The sequence below is a fragment of the Panulirus ornatus genome, chromosome 56, assembly GCF_036320965.1.
Source record: "Panulirus ornatus isolate Po-2019 chromosome 56, ASM3632096v1, whole genome shotgun sequence".
Classification (NCBI taxonomy): domain Eukaryota; kingdom Metazoa; phylum Arthropoda; class Malacostraca; order Decapoda; family Palinuridae; genus Panulirus; species Panulirus ornatus.
Genome location: NC_092279.1, coordinates 18,637,548 through 18,665,227, shown reverse-complemented (window position 1 = coordinate 18,665,227; position 27,680 = coordinate 18,637,548). Strand labels below are relative to the sequence as shown.

Below are 27,680 nucleotides of genomic sequence, written 5' to 3'. Positions count from 1 at the left end.
AGATGTCGGGGGATTTTCACGGTCTTCCCTTGATGTCCCAGGGAGATGGTTGTCTCAGGCGGGTTCGATAGCCGTTTGATGGCGGTTATCAAAAATTATGTTCGGTAGGCGATGGAATTTTTAGCGTTTTGGTGTCTTTCTTTCGCCGGATGATGTTAAGAGGTTTGATGATCGGTATCTGTAGTTCGCTGGATGATGTTAAGAGGTTTGATGATCGGTATCTGTAGTTCGCTGGATGATGTTAAGAGGTTTGATGATCGGTATCTGTAGTTCGCTGGATGATGTTGGAATGGCGATGGGTCATGGTCCAGTGTTGATGGACGAGGCGTGAGTTATTGTTGTCTTTGTACGAAATTTCGTGGATACAACTGATGTTTTAGTGGCTGATGTTATAGTTATAGTTGGTTAAGTTTATGATGCTTATGAATGAATTTATGGTCAGTTAGCATTTAAGTACTACGTGTTAAATGTTGGTAGAAATACACAATTTTTATTTACTGTGATATTATCTGAATTACTCCTTAAACGCTGTGATGTTATATTGTGAAGGTGATGATAATGAACATTGTGGCAATCACGGGACTGAATAGAGAAATTTAGTTAAAAAAAAAAATCTGATTAAGGTGTTAAGAGTCTACGGGTTTAAGTTGCCTTACTGCTAACTTGGTCCTGTGTTCTCCCACATAGAGGTGAACTACCCCACCCGTTGTTCTCTTCTGACATGTCCTCCCTGGATCTGTCAGAGTCCTCCCTATATTTTCTCACAAAATCTAAACCATTCCCACCCACCCCCCCATATCTAACGTCCCACTAGATTTAGCTGCTTTTCTTCCCATAATTTCCTTCCAGATCTGTACTATTCCAGCCTCTGGATTTGACATGTTGTTCCCCTCCTAAATTTAGCAACCTTCCCTCCATTCCTCCCTATGTATTTCCCGCCGGGTCTTGACTTAGTGGTATCCCTCTTCCCCCAAATACGGACGTTTCTTACCCCCTTCCTTTTTCCACCCCTACAGGCACGAGGTGGTGGATGAGGGGACCCTGTTGATCCGGCACGTGCAGCAGAACGACGGAGGACAGTACACTTGCGAGGCTTGGAACCTGGCCGGCTCCAAGACCACAGACCCGGTCAACCTCTATGTCCACAGTAAGTCCCCAGGCGACTCCGGCTGTGGCCGCTGGAAAGCATGCGAGGCGTTTAGTGAGGTAGAAGAAAACAAGGCACACGACCCTCGACGGGGAGTTGTTGTTAGAACGAAAATGTAATCGCTTGGTGGGGGAAGGTTGTTAGAAAAGTTGTTAGAATGAAAATGTAATCTGGGGACATCAGGTTACCACTGGCGCTCCAGTAAGAACAGATGTTAAGGGACACCCACACACACACACACACACACACACACACACACACGCGCGCGCGCGCGCGACGTTGATAGGGAAGGAGACGACGAGAGATCTAGTATGAATTGGCGTTCGGTGGTGCCTGACTCTCCAGTGTGAGTTACGTAGTGATCGTCCGGGGGGCGATGCACGAGGGCCCGACGACTTCGCCATCACCTCGCTAGGAGTTCGTGAGGACCCACAGCGACATCACGCCCAAGGCTTTGAAGACCGGGAACACACCCCCTGGAACGCTATTATGATATTATTCTTGAGTAGATGCAAAATGCTTTTGTGGCGACGTTGGCCAGAGTGAAAAGAGGAAGCTTGAGTGGTGAGTGTGTGGTGTCGGAGAGTTTAAAACTTGAGTGTCAGCTTGTGTATCTCATACTAGGCACCCCCCACATCCCACACTCCCCTTACCACGTCTCGTCAGCAGACAAGTCAGTCACCCGCAGTAGCTCCTCGTTAACTCATTACGTGCCGCCCACCATCTACGTAGCCACCACCCACACCCTAAACCTCCCATTCGGCATCCCGCGCATGACCACCTAAACACCACTGTCCACTCACCGGCCTCCTGCAGCCCACCCGCCAGCCTCCTGCCGCCCACTCGCCAGCCAGCCACCCAGCCACCCAGCCACCCCCTCTTCGCCAGCTACTCACCGCCCACGCCCACCGTTTACGGGCGCGTCTTCATCTCGTCAGTCACTCGTCTTGTAAGAGGCTTTCCGCTTGATTAACTTCCATTATCCTCAGTTGGTACGTCCACTCCTCTTCCTCCTCCTCCTCCACCACCTCCTCCTCTCCCTCTTCCTCCTGCAATTCAACGTACCCTCCAACATTCAGGGCTTTTTTCCCCCTATCCCTCCCTTTCCCCATCCTTCCTCTCCCCCTTCTCCATCCCCCATGCTCCGCCGCTGCCCACGCCCTGGTTGACATCCGCCATACCAATCGTCAATGCGCGCGCGCGTGTGTGTGTGTGTGTGTGTGTGTGTGTGTGTCTAGGTCTTCATTCGGGGAATATTTTGCGCCGCTGGCGGGGTGGGGTAGTGTGGGCTGGCTGTAGTATTTGCCTGCGATGGTAGGCAGGTCTGGCTCTGCGGGAGGTGGGGACGAGTCGCATTTCATGACTGCGGTGTTCATCAGCGCCCGGGGCCGCCCTGGTGGTGGCTGTTCAAGCTGTGTCTGTGTGTTGTCTGTTCGGTCACGCTCTGTGCCACACCCCGCAGCCGCACCCACTGCCGCAGCCACAGCCGCAAGGAATAGAAAACCAGGATATGATTTTTTTTTCTTTTTCCTTTTTCTATTTTAGACGAGTGTAAATAGTCCGCTTGACTCTGTAAATTGTGTAATCTGTGATGTAAATGAAAAGTGTAGTTTACAAAGTTTCTATCTCTTTTCCACCCCCTATTCCAGTTTAAGTACATATACATGTATATATATATGTGGGTGACACTTGAGTTTTATTTTAAGACAATTTATATCATGGTTTCAGCTCAGGGCTGTGAAATTTACAGGGGAAGTAATTTGTTGCCTTGTCAGTGCTTTTTTGTGGTGTGTGCGCGCGTGTGTGTGTGTGTGTGTGTGTGTGTGTGTGTGTGTGTGTGTGTGTGTGTGTGTGTGTGTGTGTGTGTTACATCTTGATGAACTCGTTGATATAAGTTAAATAGATCCAAAACTTAGCGTGGTGATGGGTGTTTGGGTGGATCCAAATTGTTATATACCACACTGGAGTACACACACACAGATGGAAGACATGCGAATAGCAGGATTACTTTGCATATAAAGGTATACGTATAGATCATACACCATTATGATATAGATAGGAGACATGTGAATGACAGGATTACTTTGCATATAGAAGTATAGTAGTATGACTAGGTATAGAATATATATATATATACTATTCTAATATAGATAGGAAACATGTGAATGGCCGGATTCCTTTGCATATAGAAATATGAATTGGTATAGATTTTGTACCTTTCTAATATAGATTAGATGTGAATCCATGTGATCCTAACCATGTTGTCCTACCTGCCCTCCGCTAGTCAAGCCGAGCTTCCTTCGTGGCCCTAAGGACACGGTGACGTTGACCGAACGGAAGGTGGAGTTCGAGTGTCAGGTGAGCGGCGACCCGACTCCCCAGGTGTCGTGGAGGCGTCTGAGGGGACCCTTACCCGAAGACCGCACGGAGCTCCTCGACGACCACACCCTCAGGTAAGGACCTTGTCAGCCACACCCTCAGGTAAGGACCTCGACGACCACACCTTCAAGTAAGGACCTTGTCAGCGCTACCCTCAGGTATGGACCTCGACAGCCACACTCGTAGGTAATGACTTCGACAACCACACCCTCAGGTAAGGACCTCAACAACCACACCTTCAGGTAAGGACTTCGACAAATACACTCTCAGGTATGGTCCAGGTCCTCGACCACCACACCCCCAGGTAAGGACATCTACAGCCACACTCTCAGGTAAGGACTTCCACAACCACACCCTCAGGTTAGAACCTCGACCACCGTACACCTTCAGGTAAGTTGTCCCGTCATGGTAGATCATTGATGCATCGTCCAATAACCCATTCTTCACGACTATCCCGTAGCTAAGTCCATGAGAAACCTCACGTTGCTTTCTGCGCCAAATGACCATCTGTCGGTCCGTGGTGAATCCATCATGCTCCGGGTAACGAACGTGTGGTTGCACCAACCCTCCACCCCTCCTCGTCTTTGCCACTCAATTCATTAGATAAGTCCACACTGGTGATCGCTTCTCCAAGTGACAGGTACCGATTTTTCTTTTTTAGGGAGGGGGGGTGTTGATTTTTATTTAAGTAAGCCCCTTTCACAGTGATGATATCTTAACCTTCCCCTCCAGAATGAAAAACGATGGAGGAAGTCGGGGAAATGCCACATCCTGGGGTCAGATTTTTTGAGGTGACGAGCCCGCTCGAGACCTTTTAACGACCCCAGGCAACATTTCTGAACGAAACGCATTTGTTGTTGTATTTGGGAAAGAGTTTTCCGACGGTGAGGTCATGTTGATGGTTTGGTGGGCCCCCGTCGGTGAGGTCATGTTGGTAGTTTGGTGGGCCCCCGTCGGTGAGGTCATGTTGGTAGTTTGGTGGGCCCCCGTCGGTGAGGTCATGTTGGTAGTTTGGTGGGCCCCCGTCGGTGAGGTCATGTTGGTAGTTTGGTGGGCCCCCGTCGGTGAGGTCATGTTGGTAGTTTGGTGGGCCCCCGACGGTGAGGTCATGTTGGTAGTTTGGTGGGCCCCCGTTGGTGAGGTCGTGTTGGTAGTTTGGTGGGTCCCCGACGGTGAGGTCATGTTGGTGGGCCCCCGACGGTGAGATCATGTTGGTAGTTTGGTGGGCCCCGGACGGTGAGGTCATGTTGGTAGTTTGGTGGGCCCCGGACGGTGAGGTCATGTTGGTAGTTTGGTGGGTCCCCGACGGTGAGGTCATGTTGGTAGTTTGGTGGGCCCCCGACGGTGAGGTCGTGTTGGTAGTTTGGTGGGCCCCCGACGGTGAGGTCATGTTGGTAGTTTGGTGGGCCCCCGTCGGTGAGGTCATGTTGGTAGTTTGGTGGGCCCCCGACGGTGAGGTCGTGTTGGTAGTTTGGTGGGCCCCCGACGGTGAGGTCATGTTGGTAGTTTGGTGGGCCCCCGTCGGTGAGGTCATGTTGGTAGTTTGGTGGGCCCCCGTCGGTGAGGTCATGTTGGTAGTTTGGTGGGCCCCCGTCGGTGAGGTCATGTTGGTAGTTTGGTGGGTCCCCGTCGGTGAGGTCATGTTGGTAGTTTGGTGGGCCCCCGTCGGTGAGGTCGTGTTGGTAGTTTGGTGGGCCCCCGTCGGTGAGGTCATGTTGGTAGTTTGGTGGGCCCCCGTCGGTGAGGTCATGTTGGTAGTTTGGTGGGCCCCCGTCGGTGAGGTCATGTTGGTAGTTTGGTGGGTCCCCGTCGGTGAGGTCATGTTGGTAGTTTGGTGGGCCCCCGTCGGTGAGGTCGTGTTGGTAGTTTGGTGGGCCCCCGTCGTCGCGTTCGTGTCGTAACTGGAGGCATGTGTCGTGGCGTGACCAGCGACCCCCCGCCCACCCTTGAGCTTCTCTTTAAGGGACCCGTGTGACCTGATGCCATGACGAGGTTATCTGCCGGGAGAAGCAGTGAGGGAATCCTACATTCCTAATCTATACAGATGGAGACAAAGGAGTATAGCAGACAGTACAAAAGAGGGGTGCAAGAATAAAAAAAAGAGAAGAAAAAGAAAGGGGTGAGGAGACAAAATAAAAGGAAGAAAGGGGTGAGGAGACAAAATAAAAGGAAGAATAAAGGAAGACGAGGAAGAAGAAGAAAATTAACGGTGAACTGAAGAGGGACACTGGGCCAGCGAAGGTAAAGATGGATAATAATGGAGATGTGCTGAGAAATAAGGAAGAACGAGTGAAAAAAAGAGGAAACAAAATAATGGATGATAGGGCTCAATGCAGTAAGGATTAAGTTATATAAGAGAATAAGAGAAATACGTGTAGAAGAGTGAGGCGAGGTCGGAACGAGGAATGAAGAAGCATTGGGTTATTCAAAGGAGCGGTCTCGTTCGAATGGTGGCAATCAGACCGAAAGGAAAATGGTGTTAACTGGTGCAGAGGAATTAAAAAGACAATAAAAAACGAATAGTATAAATAAATAGAGTAGGAATATGGAAGCGGTAAACTCCGGAGATAAACTGGGGGATGGAAGAAGGGCGAAGAGAAAGAAACAAGCGAGGGAGAACAGCTAAGGACAGAGAAGCAGAGAGAGACGCCGGCAAAAGTTTAAAAAGATTCGAAGGGGAGGACTGAGAGCTGGAGAAGGGAGGGAGTGAGGGAGAGAAGGAGTATTTGAAAGGTCATGATGAAGCTCAGATGGAGCGACGAAAGACACGGGGACACACGACAAGGAGTGTCTGACTGCGGAGGGAGTAGTGAGTAGGAGCGAGTGACGGGATGAGGCAAAGACGGAACAACAAAACGACAAAGCAGCACTCGGTCAGCTGGTTAGGAGGAGAGGGAAGGAAGGAGACGAAGTGAGAGGTGACGACACACCTACAGACCGGAATGACAGACTCTGGACATACCAGCTGTCGGAGACTCGATGCTGAGGGGAGGTTTGCCAGACCAAACCCCCTTTGGGAGCTGGATGAACAGCTGAATTGACTATGGACCGAGTGCCGCAAACCAGGATTCGAACCTTATAGGCCCGACCCTGGGCGGCCCATGAATGCGTCACGGTCAGGAACGCTAATCCGCCTAATTATTGTATAAACCACCCAGGAACCTATTTCCTTTTTTTTTACAGGGGCTCTTTCGGCTTCGAGGTTGCGACACAATCAGTAGCTGGGGAAAGGAGGACCCTTGCTGTGTAACCACAGGCAGACGGAATCCGGGAACGCCTATTTGTATATACAGAGAGAGAGAGAGAGAGAGAGAGAGAGAGAGAGAGAGGTGTTACCACACTTCGCCTGCACGGTTGAGAAGGCCCCTTTTTGCAAGGCTGCATCACCCCACTAGTTGACGAGACACAAGTCTTACCAGAGAACTTCTCGCTTGAAGGAGTCCATCCTGTCCCTGCCACTTCGTGCAGCGCAGCCTTGAGGTGCAGCAGGAGCCCCTGGAAGAGAGAGAGAGAGAGAGAGATCTCCTGGGTAACCACAGGACACTTGTCTTATAATGGAGTCGTAAAGTAATCATAGATGGAAATAGTGTATGATTCAATGCAATCGCCCTCATACACATACGTAAAGTAATTATGAATGGATAGGATATATGATTGAATGTAATCTCCCTTTATACACATACGTAAAGTAATTATAAATTGATAGGATATATGATTAAATGTAACCGCCCTTATTCACATAGGTAAAGTAATTATAAATGGATAGGATCCTGGGTCGATAGAATAGGATCATGTTCTCGAAGCTATCTTTTTTTTTTTTCTTCTTCCCCCGATCCGAACTTTTCCTCACATACTCAGCATGGAAGGGAAAAACTTTGGAACTCGACAAGTATTTAAACTCCATTGCCTATACATATGTATATATATATATATATATATATATATATATATATATATATATATATATATATATATATATATATATATATATATATATAGCCTACGGAATAGATAGGTTGAACCTTAGAGGAGAAAATTTTATCGCTTGGCCTGCATCTCTTCTTTCTCTTGAAAAAGTATACAGGAGGGGAGGATTTCCCATCTCCACCCCCCACTTTCCCGCTCCTCTTGGTCTTAGTAGTAGTAATAGTAGTAATGATAGTAGTAGAAGTACTAGTAGTAGTAATAGTAGTAATGATAGTAGTAGAAGTAATAGTAGTAGTAATAGTAGTAATGATAGTAGTAGAAGTAATAGTAGTAGTAATAGTAGTAATGATAGTAGTAGAAGTAATAGTAGTAGTAATAGTAGTAATGATAGTAGTAGAAGTAATAGTAGTAGTAATAGTAGTAATGATAGTAGTAGAAGTAATAGTAGTAGTAATAGTAGTAATGATAGTAGTAGAAGTAATAGTAGTAGTAATAGTAGTAATGATAGTAGTAGAAGTAATAGTAGTAGTAATAGTAGTAATGATAGTAGTAGAAGTAATAGTAGTAGTAATAGTAGTAATGATAGTAGTAGAAGTAATAGTAGTAGTAATAGTAGTAATGATAGTAGTAGAAGTAATAGTAGTAGTAATAGTAGTAATGATAGTAGTAGAAGTAATAGTAGTAGTAATAGTAGTAATGATAGTAGTAGAAGTAATAGTAGTAGTAATAGTAGTAATGATAGTAGTAGAAGTAATAGTAGTAGTAATAGTAGTAATGATAGTAGTAGAAGTAATAGTAGTAATAATGATAATGATAATAGTAGTGGAAGTAGTAGTAATAATCGTAGTTTGTTTATTCTGTTTTATTAATTCATTTATTCATTTATCACTTGTATGGCTCAGCGAGTTGGTGGACACCGGACGTGAGCAGTTCCGTCTAGAACTATCGTTTTATTTTTATTTATTTATTTTTTTCTCTTCCTCCTCCAATCAGCGTAGCGCCCGATTCTTTGATAGGATTACCTTCTCGTGTTGGCGCGACGCGGGGGTAAGGGCGACTTGGGGATAGATGGGACTTAATCCCGTACGTTCTGATGGGCGTATTTATTACATGTAGCCTAATCATATTTGGCTCTAAGGAATTAGGCCAATTATTCTGGGTGGGGGGGAAAAAAGGGAAAAATATTGTGTAATCCACTTAACGTTAGCAATATCTAAGTTTCTAATATTTTGGACGTGTTCTCTCATGGCGTCTGTGGATAAGGCGTTTAAATTCTGTGTTCATTGATTTTTCTTTTTTTTTAATTGTCATTCCACTGTTAATTGATATTTGTTTTAATTGTCATTCCAGTGTTAATTGATTTTTCTTTGTTTTTTGATTGTCTTTCCAGTTTTAATTGATTTTTCTTTCTTGTAATTGTCTTTCCATTGTTAATGGACTTTTCTTTGTTTTAATTGTCATTCCAGTTTTCTTTTTGCTGGAGGAGTGTATTAGAATGAGGTATGACTATTGTATCATTGAGCATGGAGGGTGTGGTATGCGGGGCATTTAAAAATATGTTTGCCTCACCACATATGTGAAGTATATACTCGCCCCCTTATATATTTTTAACACTCATACCATCAACTACCTTTGCTGCTACCACCCCAAAACTACCACCACAACCACTACATAGTACCCTCTGTAACCCCCCAACAACCACATACCCCTACCACAACCACCATCTACTACTACTACCCTTTATAACCCCCCAGCAACCACATATTCCTACCACCACCACCACCTACCCTCTATAACCCCCCAACAACCACATACCCCTACCACTACCACCTCCTACTACTACTACCATCCATAACCACGAGCAGCCACTTACCTACCACCACCTAATATCCTCTATAACCCCATAACAACCACTTACCCTGCCACCACTACTACTTCCACAACCACCACCACTTACTCTCCCCTTACTAACCCCACCCCCTAAACTACCACATACCCAGCCACGCCGCCACCATTCTCTCCCTCCACCACTCTCCGTCGTAACTCACCTCCTTCTCCTCCTCCTCCCGCTGCAGGATCGCTCGGGTAACGCCTGGGGACGAGGACACCTACGTCTGCGAGGCTGTCAACGTCGTGGGCACCGCCAGGACCAACGCCACCCTCACAGTCTACAGTAAGTCTCACACCTTCCCTCCCGCACCTTCGCCTTGTGTGTGCTGCCCCGCTAAATCTGCCTGGGCTCTGTGTGAACTGCTGCTGGTAGTGTGTGTGTGTGTGCACGCTCTGTCGTCAGTCTTGACCTCTCTCTCTCTCTCTCTCTCTCTCTCTCTCTCTCTCTCTCTCTCTCTCTCTCTCTCTCTCTCTCTCTCTCTCTCTCTCTCCTCAGCAGTGGTAGGCGGACCAGGAACCTGGTCTTTTCCTTGTGCCTCACATACGCGTGGGTTGCTGGGGTTCATTGCGAGCACACACACACACACACACACACACACACACACACACACACAGAGGCGGACGACATCACATTAACTCACGCAGCTCGCTATTCATAACTCTATATAATAAAAAAAAGAAGAAATTCCCAGCAGTGAGCGCTACGCGTTAGCCCTCTCCCTAACAGCACAATCGCCTCGTAGGTAGTCGCAGGTATAAGTAGGTAGTTAGGTCGTTGTTTGAACTCGTACCCTCGCTTCCTATCTCAGTCCTGAGTCACCCTTTTTCTCTTCTTTGTTCTTATCTCTCCTTTATTTACTCCTCAATTCATCTCAGATTATATCTCCACTTATCTCCTTATCTCTCCCTCGTGTTAATTTCCTTATCGCATTGCGTTCGTGCAGTGTTCTCTCATTAATTCTCTGTCGTATCTAATCCAACGGCTGCTCCAGTGCCAGTGTTATTTGTCTCTGTCATTCATTAAGGGTAATTAAAAAAGGTGACGCGTGTAATTACTGTTCGTGTTAATTGTGTTGTAGTCATGCCTTGTGTGTGTGTGTGTGTGTGGGTGTGTGTGTGTGTGTGTGTGTGTGTGTGTGTGTGGGTGTGTGTGTGGGTCGTTCATGGTCGTCCTGTTTTGATAATGATGAAGGTAATATTGATTACAGTAATGAAGATGATGATGATGATGCTAATGAGAATCATAATTATAGTGATAATAATGATAATGAATATGATAATCACATAGTAATCATAATGATAATGATATTAGTAACGATAACTTTAATGATGATGATAATAATAATAATAATGATAATAGTGATGATGATGATAATAATGATAAAATAATAATAATGGTAATTGTTATTATAATTATAATGATAATGATATGGTAATAATGATGATGCACACATGAAAATTTTATTCATCAGAATAAATGCACGTTATGACAAATATTAAGGTGATGTGGATGATGTATGCGGCGCAGGGTGGAGGAGGAGGTGGTGTTCGTGGTATAGTGTCGGTGCTGGTAGCTGGTAGTGAGGGAGTGGACAATGTGTGGAGGGACGTGTGTGTGTGTGTGTGTGTGTGTGTGGTGTGGACACACGAGCCAAAAGACCAACCCATATCACCACCCATCCACCCTTACCTTTAAACCCCTCCCCAAACTCCCTCTCCTTTCCCCTCCTTATATCCTTCCACCCCCATCCTCAAACCCATCCTTCTCCAGCTCAAACCCATCCCACCTGCCTGCTCCACGCCTGCCTGCAACCTTCCCTTGTACTTCCAGTTCTAAGGATCCCTCTAATGAGCCCTTCCCTTAACGCCCCCTACTAAAGCCCATTTCAAGGCGCACTTAACCTCAGCGTGTGCTTCAGTACCTGGCGATATCGTGTGGCCCTCACCCCACCGTCTGTTGCATCCGCTGGCACAGCTAACATCTCTCCTGAATGAGAGAGTTTTAGGAGAAAAAAAAGAAGAAGTTATATTTAAAGTTTGTTGGTTTTAATCGCGGCGTTTGCCGGGTTTAGTGTCGCTGTTTGGGGTTGGGGAGTAGCGAGGAGGAGGGAGGGAGGAGGAGGTAAACCCTGTGGTTTATAGCCTTAAACCGTAAAGAAACTGTAATGAACCATTCGCATTTAATGGCATTAAAACCACCATTCTTAAGGGCGGACGATCTCGCCAGAGGTATGCGTTATTGTGTACTTCGTTACGTGAAATTTAATATGTCCTTTATTATCGCGTTCATATTTTTGCGCCTTATATGTATGTATGTATGTTCAGCGGTAATGGCTGGCGTAACAATGAAGATTGCTCGGAGTTTTTTTTCACTTCTCTATAATTTGGAGTTATGAGGATGACAGAGTGAATCTCCTACGCGAATGTGTACGTATGAGTAAAGTCTCATAAAGCCTTGTGTTTTTTTTTGAGCCTCTTGACCTCATGCCTCATGTGCGACTTCGCACACCACCAGTTCTCTTCGCCCCTTGAGCACGGCGGCGGTAAGGACTCATGAGCACGACGGTACGACTCCTTGGGTAGGAGTGATAGCCTGGCGTTGGACCAGATTTTGAGGGCAAAGGCCTACAAGTCGTACCCAAGGGTCGTACCCTCGCACTCAAGGGTCGTGCCGTCAGGGGGTTAAACTCTCACGAAAGACCTGATATAGCTAACAACATCTTTTGTTTTGCTTGCCCCACATCCTCGCACGACCTGTGAGGATGTCTACTCCTCACAGCTCATAACCTCCCATGTACAACGTGTTCTTTTACAGCCGCTCCGGAGTTCCTGGTACGCCCCCAGGACGTGAGGGCTACGGTGGGGTCGTCTGCGGCCTTCGAGTGCCTGGCCGTGGGTCGTCCGCCCCCGCTCGTGGTTTGGAGCCGCCAGGACGACCACAACCTGCTACTGCCGCGTCAGGACACTCCGTCGGGGGAGCCGGACGACCAGCCCAACGTATGGGTGAACGCTGAAGGCACCCTGATCATTAACCAGGTAAGGAGGAGAGACGGGAAGAAGGGTAGATAGGAAGGTTAACACAAGGGAAGACTAAGGGAGAAGCAGGGAGGGCTGTAAGCCAGGGAGGGTCACAAGAGGACTAGTGGGGCGGACAGACATCTGGCGAGACTAAGGGAGAAGCAGGGAGGGCTGTAAGCCAAGGAGGGTCACATGAGGACTAGTGGGGAGGACAGACATCTGACCAGTCTGCGGGGCACTGGCTTCGACCCAGCCTGAGTGATCGTAGAAGCAGTGGTGCAGCCTCTGTCCCTAGGCCGGGCTGTGTAGGGGTTCTGAAGTCAAGCCACCGGCAACGGCCCCTTGGTAATGAAACAAAACAAAACACGGGAGAAATATATTTCCATGTGAGGTTGATGAACATTGGTCTTAAAGTGCTGCGTGACTTGCTGGCAGGATGAAAGACAAGGGATGGACGTAAGAAGACCAGAATTACTTAATGGTATTTCTAGCAAGTACAGAAATAGGTTGACTCTCTCGCGCTCATGGTAGCAATTGCAGCTAGGATGTTGCAGAATGTGTACGATGGTGGACAGTTATCTTCCACGGTGGCTTGTTACGTTCCAGATGTTTATAAGGTTAGGTTCCCCATTATGGCTAAGGATAGTGTGAAGAGCAAAGTAACAATGAAGATAGGTTTTAGTAGCAGGCACATCACTGATAACGTTTGTGATCCAAATATAGAGGATTTGTGGACGTGAAGATTAATTGGAAGGGGATTCCATGGTAACAGGAAATAAAAAGAAAGGTTTAATCCTTCTGTTATCCGTTAGGATACAAAAGAGGAGGTGCGGGAAACAGCATGGGGGGTGGAATTTAGCGAGAAGAGCTTTTTAGTGAATTTTGTCCTGAGACATTAAGGTTAGCCACGGAGGATGAGAGCAGCCAGACTTGATGGTGAAGAGCGCAGTCAAGAGATATGAGCTGGGAGGAATGGAAGATCAACACTAGCAGAGAGACAGCCGGACCAAACTGAGGGTATTTTGGGTTTTTTTGTCATTCAGGATGACTGAGGGAAAGATTTTTATACGACTGGCCCACTCCATGACTGGAGATTGCTACCGAGTCCCAGACCCAGGCTGATGGAGGTGAACGATGCCTCGCATTTCAGACTCACACTGTATGGTGGCAGGTGTTCTGGAAGGTGGCGGGGGAAAAGAAAAAAAAAGACACCATTGGAAATCGTGTGTTTGAAAATCGTACAGATGGCGGCTCATAAGCCCAGTGTTTCAGGAATAGGGAAGGAAATGCCATCTAAGGCTGGGTAGCTCGCAGAGCCCGAGTCGTTGGAGAGGAAGCCAATCATTGCATAGAACGTTGGTGCCAGGTGGAAGGAGGAGGGGAGGTTTATGGAGGTGTTAGTATGGGGCAGCAAAAAAAGGTTGGTGGGGATCGTATTGGGAACCGATCATGGGGTTGGAGGCAGGAGGGAGGGGAAGTGATTGCCATAGGTCGAGGATAAGAGATCTCATCACGCCAAGGACTGTGGAGATGTGCCTTATCTTGAGATGTGTAGAAGTTAGATTACGTAGGTGGTTGGTGAAGTTGTGATGGAGGTGATAGATGAATGGATCGCGAAGATAGAAGGTTGATAGATTATATTATAGATTATATTTATATAGATTATATAGATTATATTGATAGATTATATTATATTATAGATTATATCTATCAAGGGTAGAGAAGTAGATACGACCTGTTTTGACGGCATTTGAAGGTGTCCTCAACCAATTTCCCTCGTTCCTGCAGGTGACCCGCGAGCTGGCAGGGTGGTACTCCTGCGCAGCGGTGTCGGCCGCGGGGTCGCTCGTGGCGCGCGCGCTGCTGGACGTGCCTGCGCCCACGCTCCACCCGCCCCCCGTCATCTCCGTGCGGCCGCGCAACCTCACCGTCATCCCGGACGCCGTGGCCCTCCTGGTGTGCAAGGCCGAGGGCGACCCGGTGCCCAGGGTCACGTGGACCAAGGACCAGGTCGAACTGCCCGAAGACGACACCAGGATCACCCTGCTGGACTCCGGCACACTGCAGATAAATGGTGAGTACTACCACACCGTCAGTCCTGCCACACCGTCAGTCCTGCCACACCGTCAGTCCTCCCACACCGTCAGTCCTCCCACACCGTCAGTCCTCCCACACCGTCAGTCCTCCCACACCGTCAGTCCTCCCACACCGTCAGTACTACTACACCGTCAGTCCTGCCACACCGTCAGTCCTGCCACACCGTCAGTACTACCACACCGTCAGTACTACCACACCATCAGTACTACCACACCGTCAGTCCTGCCACACCGTCAGTACTACCACACCGTCAGTACTACCACACCGTCAGTCCTCACACACCGTCAGTACTACCACACCGTCAGTCCTCCCACACCGTCAATACTACCACACCGCCAGTACTACCACACCGTCAGTACTACCACACCGTCAGTCCTGCCACACCGTCAGTCCTGCCACACCGTCAGCCCCTTACACACTGAAATCATCCTTTTTTCATTATTATCACTTCAGAGGCGAGATCTTTGGGACAGATCTGGAATCCTTCACATACTTCGTATCAGAACTAGATTAATGCCCATAAGAGACAAGGTCTTGCCTGAGCGCAGGAAGAAATCATGGTAGCCGTCCTGTAGAACGAAAGCATCGCTGGATATTTTGCCGTCCTGTCTCAAGAATCCTTCCTTAACCAACCGACTCTTCCTCTCATATGTGTAACCTTAGTACCTCCTGACGAAGACGTAGGGCGGGACAAGCAGGACCTCCGCCCTTTTTGGGGGTAGGTGACCCGGCTCTCTTTCCGCGCCCCCAGCAGCAGCTGTAGCTGTAGCAGCTGCCACCACCAAGATTACAGAATCAATATAAGTAATTAAGGGACATGGGGGGCGCTTGTTCCTCCCCCTCCCTCGTCCTTAGCTTATAGCCCCCGGATATTAAGACATCCCGCCAACGCACCAGTCCGGTACCATAGCGAATGCCAAGAGAGTTTGTTTTCGTTGGCACAGATGGAGGATGCTCCCTCGCCGTCCACTGGAAACGAGTGATTACAATGTTTACAGCAGTCATTGGCTGGATAACCATAGAGAAATACATCTCAAGTGTTTAAACCAAGGGTAGAGACTGTACGTTCCGGACTCGAGAATTCTTACTGTTGTGGTTGCAGTGAGGTAATGAAGGCAATCGTTTTGAGGGCCGAAACTGAATTCTCTTTGGCGTATTGTTTACGCGGGAGTTTTTGACATGGATGAGGTTTCGAAGAGGCCACTTCTGGAAGAGATAAGGGATCGCAGTTTATCTTAAGTTCTGATATTCATAAATCATGAACTATCCCGTAAAGACCGGGTTATCAGTAAGGAACTTGTATTAGGGAGGAGTCCGGGCGGTTTTATTTGAGTTACCGTTCATTGTGCAGCGTTCATTGCGTTTTCTATGTTGACTTTCATTTTCTACCCGTGGAAGAGGTTTGTTGTTTACCTGTTGGTTCAGTGCGGGTTAAAGGAGTTGGAAAGAGAAGAATGAATTGTGTTCATTCAGTCATCACCGTCTTTCATAACCTAGCTCAGTAACATACCACATTCATAACCTAGCTCAGTAACCTACGTCATTCATAACCTAGCCAGATATGGTCGAAACATCGTCTGCCACCATCTCTACGAACTCAAAAAAAAGAAAACGGAATCAACTTTTTGATTTACTAGATCCGTCCACTGGCCCTCCAGTGCATTGTTGACTCTTGGGTATGAGACGGAGGTTAGGAGGTGGCCATGAACGGACATGGAGGGTTCTATATGGTCGCGGGATAATGCCATTCTTCGTCGGGCAACGGTGGCGCCACTGGGTGGTGGCTGAGAGTGTGTGGTGGTCGCCTGGTGTCGATGTTATATAGAAATGTGACGTTTTCTGTTGTTTTTATTTATTACCAGCTAGTCAAACAACCATGCAGCGACCATATGATTATGGACAGAGAAAGTGTAACGTGAGTAATACGAAGAGAAAGTAAACATAAAGGCTTTTAAATACATATTGATATAGCCACACACACACACACGCACACACACATACACACACACACACACGCACACACACACACTCACCTCACACTGATCTTCCCCATTTCGGGTGATGGGAGCAAGTGGCTGTGTTTGCTCTAAGGTCTCAGGAGACTGACAAAGTGAATACTTGATTTATCTTGTGGAAGGTTGGGGAAGAGAGAGAGGGAGGGACGAGAGGGGAGCTGATTAATGACACTCTCCTACAGGTGTACAGTAGTGGATATTAATGAGGGATATTAATGAGGATGTTTAATGGGGGGGGGCTTTTGACGGTGTGAATTGATGAGGTTAATGCAGTGGGACAGGAGGGTGTATGACAGGGGGAGAATGGGGGGTAATGAGGTTATACAGTGGTATAGATAATGAGTAACACAGTGGGGAGGGTGTGGTAAAGCAGGTGTGTGGTAGGGTGTATAGGGTTACATGATACGGCAGCGTGTATAATGGCAAAGGATAAAAATAAAAGGTGATTTCTTGTCGTGTATAAAATACGGGTGTAATTTGGGATGTATAATAAGGCTGCAAAATTGGGTAAGTATGGCAGGTTACGTTTAACGAGGGTATGAAATAGGGAGTTTTTAGTGATAGTAGATTAAACAGAGTATTATTAGGAGCCGATTAGAGTGTGTTTATAATAAGGGGAAGTTTTTTTTCCCTTCCTTACAAAGTCCCATTATTTCTCCATTCTACTCGCCCTCCCCTTCCCCCACGTAACAGTAGTTCCCTGGAAGGAGCAGGCATAGTAACAGTATCATTGTCCGAACCATCCGTAGCAGCAGCAGTTAAACGGAGCAGCAGTAGTGAAAGGAACTTCAAAGGGAAATGGTGATAGATGGAACAATTGTGGCGATGGTGACAGAGCCACCGCCAGCAGTAGCTAGCGAGAACAGCAGAAGGAACAGCAGGATCGAGAGCAGGTGCACGCGTGGCAGCAGGTATCAGCTGTAGTAGACAGCTACTGTACCGCTCATGGCAACAGCAGCAGCTGCTGTACTGCTCATGGCAACATCAGCAGCTGCTGTACCGCTCATGGCAACAGCAGCAGCTGCTGTACCGTTCATGGCAACAGCAGCAGCTGCTATACCTGGTAATGTTAGCTGCTGTACCACTCATGGTAACAGCAGCATCTGCTGTGTTATTGACGGCAATAACAACAGCATGAGCTGCACCCCTCATGGCGACACACTCCCCTTCACTCCCTCTCCTCCGTCAACCTCCCCGCCACACACACACACCTCGTGGCATCCACTCTGGAACACGCCTCTCCTCACCCCTCCCCATAACCCCGCCCCTACTCACTCTAGCAACCCATCGTTAATCCTTAATTACCGGGGCGACTGTGTCACCGGGAGAGGACGGTATGGCACCGGGAGGGCCCAGTCAACCCCAGCGACGGGGAGGGAGCAGGCGGGAGGAGACGGGTATACCCGCCCTAGTGTTTTTGATGGCGCTAGTGTGTGTGTGTGTGTGTGTGTGTCGCTAAGAATTAAGGGTATATGAATGTAAACTTGAACTGAATTCGCATAAGAGACGAATGTGTGTACGTGCCATTGGAGGTACACCAGGTAACGCCCAAGCCAGGCCAAGACGTTCGCCTGATAATGCCTGTTAACACGCGGCCGGTGTCAGGTTGAGGGAGGAGAGCAGGTTATGATGTCTGTTTCTTTTCCTACACCGCTAAACTTTGGAACTCTTTACACACCCACATACACATATACACACATACACACATACACAAACACACATACATACACGCACACTCCTTCATTGTCTTTTTTAATAACTATGACCTGATCCTTTTTTTTAAAAGCAGGTTTTTTTTCTCCACTACCTTCAACACCCATAAGCATATTTTTCATTCTCTCTCTCTCTCTCTCTCTCTCTCTCTCTCTCTCTCTCTCTCTCTCTCTCTCTCTCTCTCTCTCTCTCTCTCTCCGTCAGCCTGCCTCACTACCCTTGCGTGTATTCCCCACCCTTCCTGCAACCTGGCTAACACCCAGAGACAGATTGAGTGTGTGGATTGCGTGCAAGGCTCCTCTTCCTGCCTGAGTTGTGTGGAGTGCGTGCAACCCACCACGCCCACACACACACACACACCCGCAGTGCCTTCGACGCCCGCGTTCGGCACTGACATACCAGGGCGACACATTACGCCACCTCAGATTGGCCGGTGCGTCCTCAGCCCACGTGGGGTCACACACACACACACACACACACACACACACACACACACACACACACACACACACACCACGCCAAAAAACACAGGTTCCTGCTGTGTGCACACCCACGCACTACGACGGCCGCCCCTGCATGTTGGGTCCTCATGCTTTACCTAGCCACAGTACACGCGCACATACACCCAGCTCTCACCCCACTACCACAACCCTTCCCTTCTCCTCACTCCACACCGAGGCCCCTCACGCTATCCACACGGCACCAACCCCTCCAAGAATCGCCCCATCCCCCACCCAACCTCCTGGGGGAGACCTGCAACCCACTTGCATCCCGCTGTAACTCGAGATCGTTCACTTCATCCGGGCCATCCTGTTATTAATCGTGCCGGGCAGAGGGCGTTCGGCAGGCAATTCCCGGGGAAAAAAAAAAAAAAATCTCGTAATGCGTCGGACGTAATCAAGCGAGATGGCCTCCCCCGTACTGCGGTTATGGGGTCGTCTTGAGAGCCACACTGCCAGGCTGCTGGTGGGGTTGAGGAGGAGGAGATATGCAGTCTTAGGGCTTAGGTGGCGGGCGGCGGGCAGGATGCAGTTATGAGGGGGAGCAAACAAAACCGTAGATGTCCACTACTTAGGTTTGTGTTTTCTCCTTCGTCAGTAGAATACATCAGGAGTTTCTTAGGTTTGTGTTTTCTCCTTCGTCAGTAGAATACATCAGGAGTTTCTCAGGTTTGTGCTTCTCCTTCGTCAGTAGAATACATCCGGATTCTCTCTTGTGTTCCCCCCTCACCAGACGTGCGAGAGGAGGACGGTGGTCAGTACACGTGCAGCGCCACGTCTGAAGCCGGGACCTCCGTCGTCAGCAGCTACGTGCAGGTGGTGGACCCCGACAGCCCAGCCGCCGCCCGCACCACGCCTGCACCCGACCCAAGGGACCTGCCGGGGCCGCCCAAGCCACCCGCACTCCGTGCCCGGAACGCTACCACCCTCACCCTGGCCTGGGGGCCACCAGACCACGAGGGCGCCTCCACCATCACCAGCTACATCCTGGAGGTAGGTCGGACACCCTGATCCTCACACGCCCCCCCACAAGTGTACTACACCTACAGTTGATTCTTGTACACTATCTTGCTCTATGTCTGTCTGTCTATCTCTGTCTATCCATCTATCTGTCTTTTTTAGAGCAGTTGTTGTTTGCCAAGTTCATTACTACTCTTTACCTAATGTAACGTATATAGACTGTGTTCAGAATAACTTTTAGAATGTTCAGTTTCTTTCTGAAGTTGTTTTAACGGATACGAGAACCTTAATTAGTCACATGGTGTAGATTTTCTCTTCTTTTTTCTGCCGTGCCCTTGTTTACATATAGTCGAAACTGTTTTGACAGAGTAGGTAATACTACGAAGTAGGTATGGAGAAGCTGTATGCTGAGACAACAGGGTACCGAAATGATCCAAGATTAAAAACATTGCTTTGCATTACCCTTCGACCAGCGTAAGTAAGGTAAGTGGGGTCATTCCTTGGCCTCCTTGCCGTATATCACCAGCCTGAAGGACTGAGCAGCAACCCTGGAGATTTACTACAGTAACAGGGTTGTAGGTTGATCTGGTGGCCCCAGGCAGTGCCAAGGTATGCCCCAGGAGCAGGGTCATGAGCTGATGTTACCTCCTCTTCCTCCCAGAGTTATTTGCTGATGATTCTTCTTCCTCCCATTGTTATAAGCTGATGGTCCCTCTTTCCAGGGTTATAAGCTGATGATACCTCCTCTTCCCAGAGTTATATGCTGATGATACCTCCTCCCATACAGATGTGGAGCGGACCTGGAACATGGCAGCCGCTGGAGGAACATATTCCCGCAGATTCCTACACCGTCACCGGCCTCAGGCCCCACACACAGTACCGCGCCGTGGTCAGGTACGTTCCTCCTCCTCCTCCACACTACCTCACGTAAAGATACATCCTCACCTCTCGCCTCCCCTCATAGATCCGTCAGATACGTCCTAACTCCTCACATCCCGTCATAGATCCGTCAAATACCGTCCTCACACTCCACATTTCCTCCCTCATGGATCCGACAGGAACCTCCACATCTTTCACCATCTAATTCATCTCTCAGGGAGTGCGTCCTCACCCTCCACCTCTGGTAGCTCCTTCTTTCCTCGCCGATTCTCATGCCTCATAACCAAGTTGATTTCCGAATCTCATTGGCACCCATGGATTTAACGGCTTGATTAAGCTGAGGGTGGAAGGGGAAGGGAGGGAGAGCTCATACTCATTATGGGAAGGGGAAGGAAAGGAGAGCTCATACCCATTATGCTAAATACTCGGGAATATTCAGTCACTAAGCACAGATTGCTTACACGATTTTCCATACAAGTGTTTTTACGTGTTCACCAGTTTCAGTTGGGAAATGCTCTTCAGGTTTTAGTGCCTCGTCCTCATCTGTACGATTCGTCGTCATGGTGTCGAATCCCTCAGCTTGGTGTTGTGTAAGCTAAGGTTTCAGTGGCCTGGAGCGAGAAGGGATTCAGATCATGATGAAGGGGAGTGGACGAGGCTCAATTATTGAGTGGAAATGAATCTTAGTAACACTTTGTCACTAAAGTTTCAACAAACATTTGATAAATCTAAGCAACACTTTGATAGTCTCAGCACATTTCAATAGCCTCAGCAGCACTTAATAGTCTCAGAATTACTTGATAGCCTCAGCAACGCCTGATATAGCCTCAGGAACATATGATGTCCTCAGTAGCACTTTGATAGGCACAGGAACACTTTTTTTTTTTTTCATTGCTTTAGCATCATTTCAAAGCCCACTTGCCAGATCCCACCAGCACAGAATGCGATTTCGAGGATCACCACTGACGGCACTTTTCCCCCCGTTCCTGTTTCTCCCACCCACGTACAGAGCCATGAACATGCACGGGGTGTCGGCTGCCTCGCCCGTGTCTGGTCCCCTGGTGACGAGCGGGCGGCGGCCGGGGGAGGGTGGCTCTACGCAAGGGGACGACGATCCACAGATCCGGGCGGTGCTCTCCCACCCACTCATCTCACTCATGCCGCCCACGCCCATCTCCTCCACGAGCATCAGGCTCGTGTGGAAGGTGAGTCTAAGTTTGGGATGCTGGGTTTATATTTTTTCCCCCGTCATAGCAATAAACTTTTAAAGAACTGTCACTCAGTCCAAAATGGGGACGTGAAAAATTTTCTTGGTAATTAATTTTTTTGATAGATTTTTTTCTTTTTAATGTATGAAGGACGTGGTTATCCCGGTCTGTACGTGTGCCTGTACAGTATGTGTAGACTACCTGATTGACACACATCTCGTATTTAGAGTTAGTACATCCTTCCCTGATCACAGGTTTTAAACCTAATGCCTTTTTTTTTTTCTAAGGGGGGACTTGGATAATGTGGCGGAGGCATATAGTATCCACCTCCATTTTACGATCATTGTAGAAAAGCCATTTTGAGCCCCCTAATACTCGGTGATATTTTACCGGCAGCGATTTTATAAGAGTGTACGTTTAAGTTATTGCCATTGGCATCAGCGTCATCAAGAACCCATTTTCTGTTGCTCTTCAAGACATGAATTCTTTCTCTTTAATGTGCTGCCTCTCCGCCGCCTGCTTGGCGATACAGGTACAGGAGTTCGCCGACTACATGGACGGGTTCTACATCCGGTACCGGGACCTGAGCTCCGGCACCCACCACTTCCAGATGGAGACAGTGACTCGCTCCGGTCCAGACGCCTACACCCTCACCGGCCTGGACAAGTACACGGAGTACGAGTTCTTCGTCGTACCTTACCACAAGGACATCCACGGTCACCCCTCCAACTCCAGAATCGCCAGGACCAAGGAAGATGGTGAGGGAAAGCAGCCGTTCCTCACATTAGACGGAAAGCTTTACGGTTTGGTCGGGTCTTTAGCGGAAGTGTTACCGGACTCCACCTTTTCGAGGTGACACCGCCAGGGAAAAGTCACTCTTTTGGAGATGCTGGCTGTAGCATTTACAAGCACAGCCTCGTCAAAGAACTTCTCCCTTCAAAGGAGTTTGTATTTCCCTGCTGCTGGATGTGGCGCAGCCTTGGGCTGCAGGAGTCTTTAGAAAGGCCCTGGGGAACACCAGGACCCTTTCGTAGAAATTGGTCGTAGGGTAGTTACTGATAAATCTATTTCATATCCATAGTTCTCTTGTTATCAGTGTATTTCTAAAGACCATAGGTTAAGAGAGAGATTTAATTACTGAATTGAATTTCTAGTCAAAGCATTTAAGAATTCACTTCTTCATTCGTTGTTGTGATAGACGCGTGAGAGTCAGTTCCATCATTCACTTCACTTCAGCCATAGTATGACCACCTGGTTCACTGACGCGGGCTCCTCTCTCTCCACAGTACCGTCAGCTCCTCCGTCAGGAGTAGAGAGCCTTGTGCTGAACAAGACGAGCGTGGTACTGTCCTGGCGGCCACCAGCCCGAGGGCACACCAACGGCCGCATCGTCCACTACTCCCTGTGGCTCTTCATCAACAAGACGCAGCCCCACTCTAACCTGACGGTGGACGGGGCCATGCACAGCCTCACCCTTCACAACCTCACCTTCGGTGCCCACTTCACTGCCACTGTGGCCGCACAAACCAAGTACGTCTCGTTGGGTATATTTTTTTCCCTTTTTTTGGCAAAAGTGTAAAACCTCTGAACCTCCCGAACTGCTGAAGGATTTAGAAGAAATTTTCTGGTTGGTTCATCAAGGGATTGTATGTAAACCCTCCCCCCAAAAAAGAAAGAAAAGAAATACTGGTCCCTCTCGGTTAGAAGTTTCAAAATGATCTACAACTGACCAAACGAGATTAAAACTTGACTTCGCTGCCACCCTGATGATGCAGTTTACAACTGCATCATCAGGGTGGTGTTAGCGAAGTCAAGTTCTAATCACGGTCGAACCATTTGTAGATTATTAGAAACTTGAAGCTCGGGAGACCGATACTTCTTTGAGAGAGTGTACATCTCTTATCAGAAATATATTCCCCCATGCCATTTCTCGTGTGTTAGGGGTTAGCTTCATTGAGGAACGACGAGTCAGTCAGTCATGATACAGGAGTCATTAATTTGCATTTGATTATTCAATACTTTTGCTCAGATGGAGCGGTTAACGCTCAGTGCAAAATAACTACTAAGTATTTTAGCATTTTTTATTTTAATCTTTTGTGTGTGTGTCGTGTGTCCTCCTCCTCCTCGTGTGTATAATTTCCCCCCGAGCCTCTGTGACCGGGACCTTTTGTTTTCCTTCCCAGGGCTGGACAGGGCCCCACCAGTGGTGGGCACACGTGGCTGCAGGACCCCTCAGCCAGTGTGGGCTCTGACGAGGCCCGAAGGGTACCCTCTCCCCTGATGGCGGTGTTGAGGGAGACCTGGTTCATCGGTGCTGTGGGGGCAGCAGGTTTCGTGGCTCTCTCCGTCTTCGTCGCTGTTGTCTGCTACCGCCGCAAGAGGAACGAGAAGAGAGCCATGGGAGGTGAGTGAGTGCTACGCCACGTAACCATGATTGTTTTTTTAAAAGACGTTGTCTAGACGACTTCGAATGAGGACTCCACATCTCGGTAGAACTCGCCTCTGTGTGTACAGATAAATGACTCGTGATTGGTGTATAATCCCCCGTGCCTCAGTGAGCTGATGTTTGGTGATTTGAAAATCCATTACCCAGGTGGAGGTAGTGGTATATGGGAATTATGTGCTCTGCCACAGGTACAGCGAAGCGCCTTTGGTGTTTGTGACTTTCTGATCTTAAAGCTCGGCTTGATTGCCTTGGTATAATATGGACAATTTTTGTTGTGGAAGGGAAGCGTGAATATAGCCGTTAATGTTAGCTGGATTGAGTGTCTACCTCCCTTTGTTGGCAGGATTAAAGACATCAAAATCCTTTGTTGATAGGATATATATATATATATATATATATATATATATATATATATATATATATATATATATATATATATATATATATATATATCAGTTTCTAGCGGCAGGATTGAGCGTATGGGTGAAGAAATCAGGTACTTAATGTTGATAGGTTTAGACGTACCAGTTCGCGTCAGTAAAGAACTTGAATGTGAGGGTAAAGCAGTTTAAGCTACAGTAACCCAGTAAAGATCCAATTCCCCCGCCTTCGTCAGGATCCCAGGTCTGTATAACAGGGCGTGCAGACGTCTTGGTTGGTTATCTTGCAGAAGACGTGTTCGGGAAGGTTGGTATTTCTCAAGATGAACGTGTGTCACGCAGCGAGACGCAAGTGTATCAGGTAGAAGCATTAAATGAAAGATTCTGTCTGTCTTGTGTATGTCCTTCACATCACCGAAAACAATAATAACCGTTTTCTATCGATCCCTTTCCACCTCCCTGCGTTTCTCTCTCTCTCTCTCTCTCTCTCTCTCTCTCTCTCTCTCTCTCTCTCTCTCTCTCTCTCTCTCTCTCTCTCTCTCTCTCTCTCTCTCTCCCTATATATATATATATATATATATATATATATATATATATATATATATATATATATATATATATATACACATGAAAACTCATATTGTGTGGTATTAATTTACACCATGCCGTCGACCCAAGGACTTTTCTCTACCTCGGGAAAACTCCGCTGTCAGAAGGAAACATATATATATATATATATATATATATATATATATATATATATATATATATATATATATATATATATATATATATGATGAAGTGGTGGAAATTTATCGTTACTGTCAATTGCCCCCGCAGCAGCGTCCATGATTCTCTGTTGGTTCTGATTACGATGCCGTCGTGTGTATTCGCTTCCTACGTTGCTCTCTCTCTCTCTCTCTCTCTCTCTCTCTCTCTCTCTCTCTCTCTCTCTCTCTCTCTCTCTCTCTCTCTCTCTCTCTCTCTCTCTCTCCAGTCTTTAGCTGTACTGTGAAATATTACCAGTTTAAAAGAAGGGTCTGGGAAAAAAAAAAACCGGATTGATATCAGAGTTTTGATAGATGTGAGGATAGCTTTAGAAGGTTTACGTCCCTGCTTCAGTCTAAGGAGCTGGAAATGAGGGTAGATCACGATAGATAGCTTGAGTGTAAAGTGTGGTATACCCTTAGTGCCATAGTGTCGAGAATACTGTGGTTTTTCACTCCTGATCTCGACAGATGTGACTTTCTGCACGTGTAGTGAAGCTGTCTTGCAAAAAAAGAGAATAAAGATAGATAGCGTCGGAAGTTGACGTGAGTGTTGCCAGACACACGTCAGCACTTGTGTATTGATGCGCAGTATAGTATCAAAAGAAAGAGAAAGCTGATGCTTGGTCTTTGGCTCGTAAGACACCCGACACCCATACTTGGTCGTGTGTACCCACTTAGAGAGAGAAGGAGAGAGAGAGAGAGAGAGAGAGAGAGAGAGAGAGAGAGAGAGAGAGAGAGAGAGAGAGAGAGAGGCAGGTCTAGGTGTAATGTGTGTCGCTTGGAGCCTCCCCGAGACCCTATCAGGGCTCTGTTCACTCTCCCCGCCTTACACAAACACACTCGGTGTCTCGCCAATGATTTCAAGTGTTAGGTCCTCCTCGTTTTCCTCTGGGGGTTCTGAACTCGTTACCTGATCGCCTTTCTTTGCTCCACCATCCACGCGAGACGTGCGAACTCCAGCACCCATCCGTGAGTTGATAATAATCTCTGACGTATCATTGATAGATTGTGGCCACTGCAGCTGATCATGCCTTGAAGAAGGAGGAGGTGATGGAGAAGGTCGAGCATGGCTACCACGTAGACAAGGTGGAGGGACACTAGAGAAGAAGGAGGAGGAGGTGGAGGAGGTCGTCGAGCATGGCTACCACGTATACAAGGTGCAGGGACACTAGAGAAGAAGGTGGAGGTGGAGGAGGTCGTCAAGCGTGGCTGCCTACGTTGCCACGTAGACAAGGTGGAGGGACACTAGAGAAGAAGAAGGAGGAGGAGGTCGTCGAGCATGGCTACCACGTAGACAAGGTGGAGGGACACTAGAGAAGAAGGAGGAGGAGGTGTAGGTCGAGCATGGCTACCACGTAGACAAGGTGGAGGGACACTAGAGAAGAAGGAGGAGGTGGTGGAGGAGGTCGAGCGTGGCTACCACGTAGACAAGGTGGAGGGACACTAGAGAAGAAGGAGGAGGTGGTGGAGGAGGTCGAGCGTGGCTACCACGTAGACAAGGTGGAGGGACACTAGAGAAGAAGGAGGAGGTGGTGGAGGAGGTCGAGCGTGGCTACCACGTAGACAAGGTGGAGGGACACTAGAGAAGAAGAAGGAGGTGGTGGAGGAGGAGGTCGAGCGTGGCTACCACATAGACAAGGTGGAGGGACACTAGAGAAGAAGAAGGAGGTGGTGGAGGAGGAGGTCGAGCGTGGGGGGACACTAGATTTGGACCACCTGACGTTGAGACCTTTAACAACCTCGGTGCGATCCATTGGGTACGATGGCCTGGCTCTTTAATCTGATCCATAAGGATCAGCGCGGAGGTCAGCGTCATCGTCCCCCCAAGGGTCGTATAGTCGGAGCCGAGAGAGAGAGGGTTAAAGCCTCCCCGGAATTAGAGGATCCGTCTAAGATATCTTCTCATATTAGGCAATTTGTCCCAAGGCAGACGATTACCCTGGATCATTGATGTAAACTTTGTGGCGTTGTAATTTTGTGTCTTTTGGGTTTTTTTTTTTTTTTTTTTTTTGCAATTTTGTGAATGGCCAAGATATATGGCCTAATCTCTCCCCCCCCCTCTCTCTCTCTCTCTCTCTCTCTCTCTCTCTCTCTCTCTCTCTCTCTCTCTCTCTCTCTCTCTCTCTCTCTCTCTCTCTCTCTCTCTCTCTCTCTCTCTCTCTCTCTCTCTCTCTCTCTCTCTCTCTCTCTCTCTCTCGTCCCTTGTCTTCTTCGTTGGAAGTGATACAGGAAAACTGCTCTCGAGGACTCGAAACCTTCTTGACGCAAGCTTTGTGTGTGTGTGGGTTACATCACCTCACACATTCCTCAGTGTCCGCTGGTAGCGGTAGCTGTCCTCGTGACAGAGGCGC

At 48.0% G+C, this 27,680-nt stretch overlaps 1 protein-coding gene across 1 annotated transcript in view; it reads left to right on the top strand.

Annotated features, from left to right (window-relative positions):
- Positions 1-27,680, top strand: part of LOC139765797 (roundabout homolog 2-like) — a 318,120-nt gene that overhangs the window by 244,592 nt on the left and 45,848 nt on the right. Inside the window, exons 5-15 of the mRNA XM_071693591.1 lie at positions 1,017-1,147; positions 3,432-3,600; positions 9,529-9,626; positions 12,159-12,379; positions 14,150-14,435; positions 19,420-19,679; positions 20,434-20,540; positions 21,535-21,730; positions 22,266-22,491; positions 23,020-23,263; positions 23,917-24,137. Coding sequence (XP_071549692.1) covers positions 1,017-1,147; positions 3,432-3,600; positions 9,529-9,626; positions 12,159-12,379; positions 14,150-14,435; positions 19,420-19,679; positions 20,434-20,540; positions 21,535-21,730; positions 22,266-22,491; positions 23,020-23,263; positions 23,917-24,137 — 2,159 coding nt within the window. The remainder of the gene's footprint in view (positions 1-1,016; positions 1,148-3,431; positions 3,601-9,528; positions 9,627-12,158; positions 12,380-14,149; positions 14,436-19,419; positions 19,680-20,433; positions 20,541-21,534; positions 21,731-22,265; positions 22,492-23,019; positions 23,264-23,916; positions 24,138-27,680) is intronic.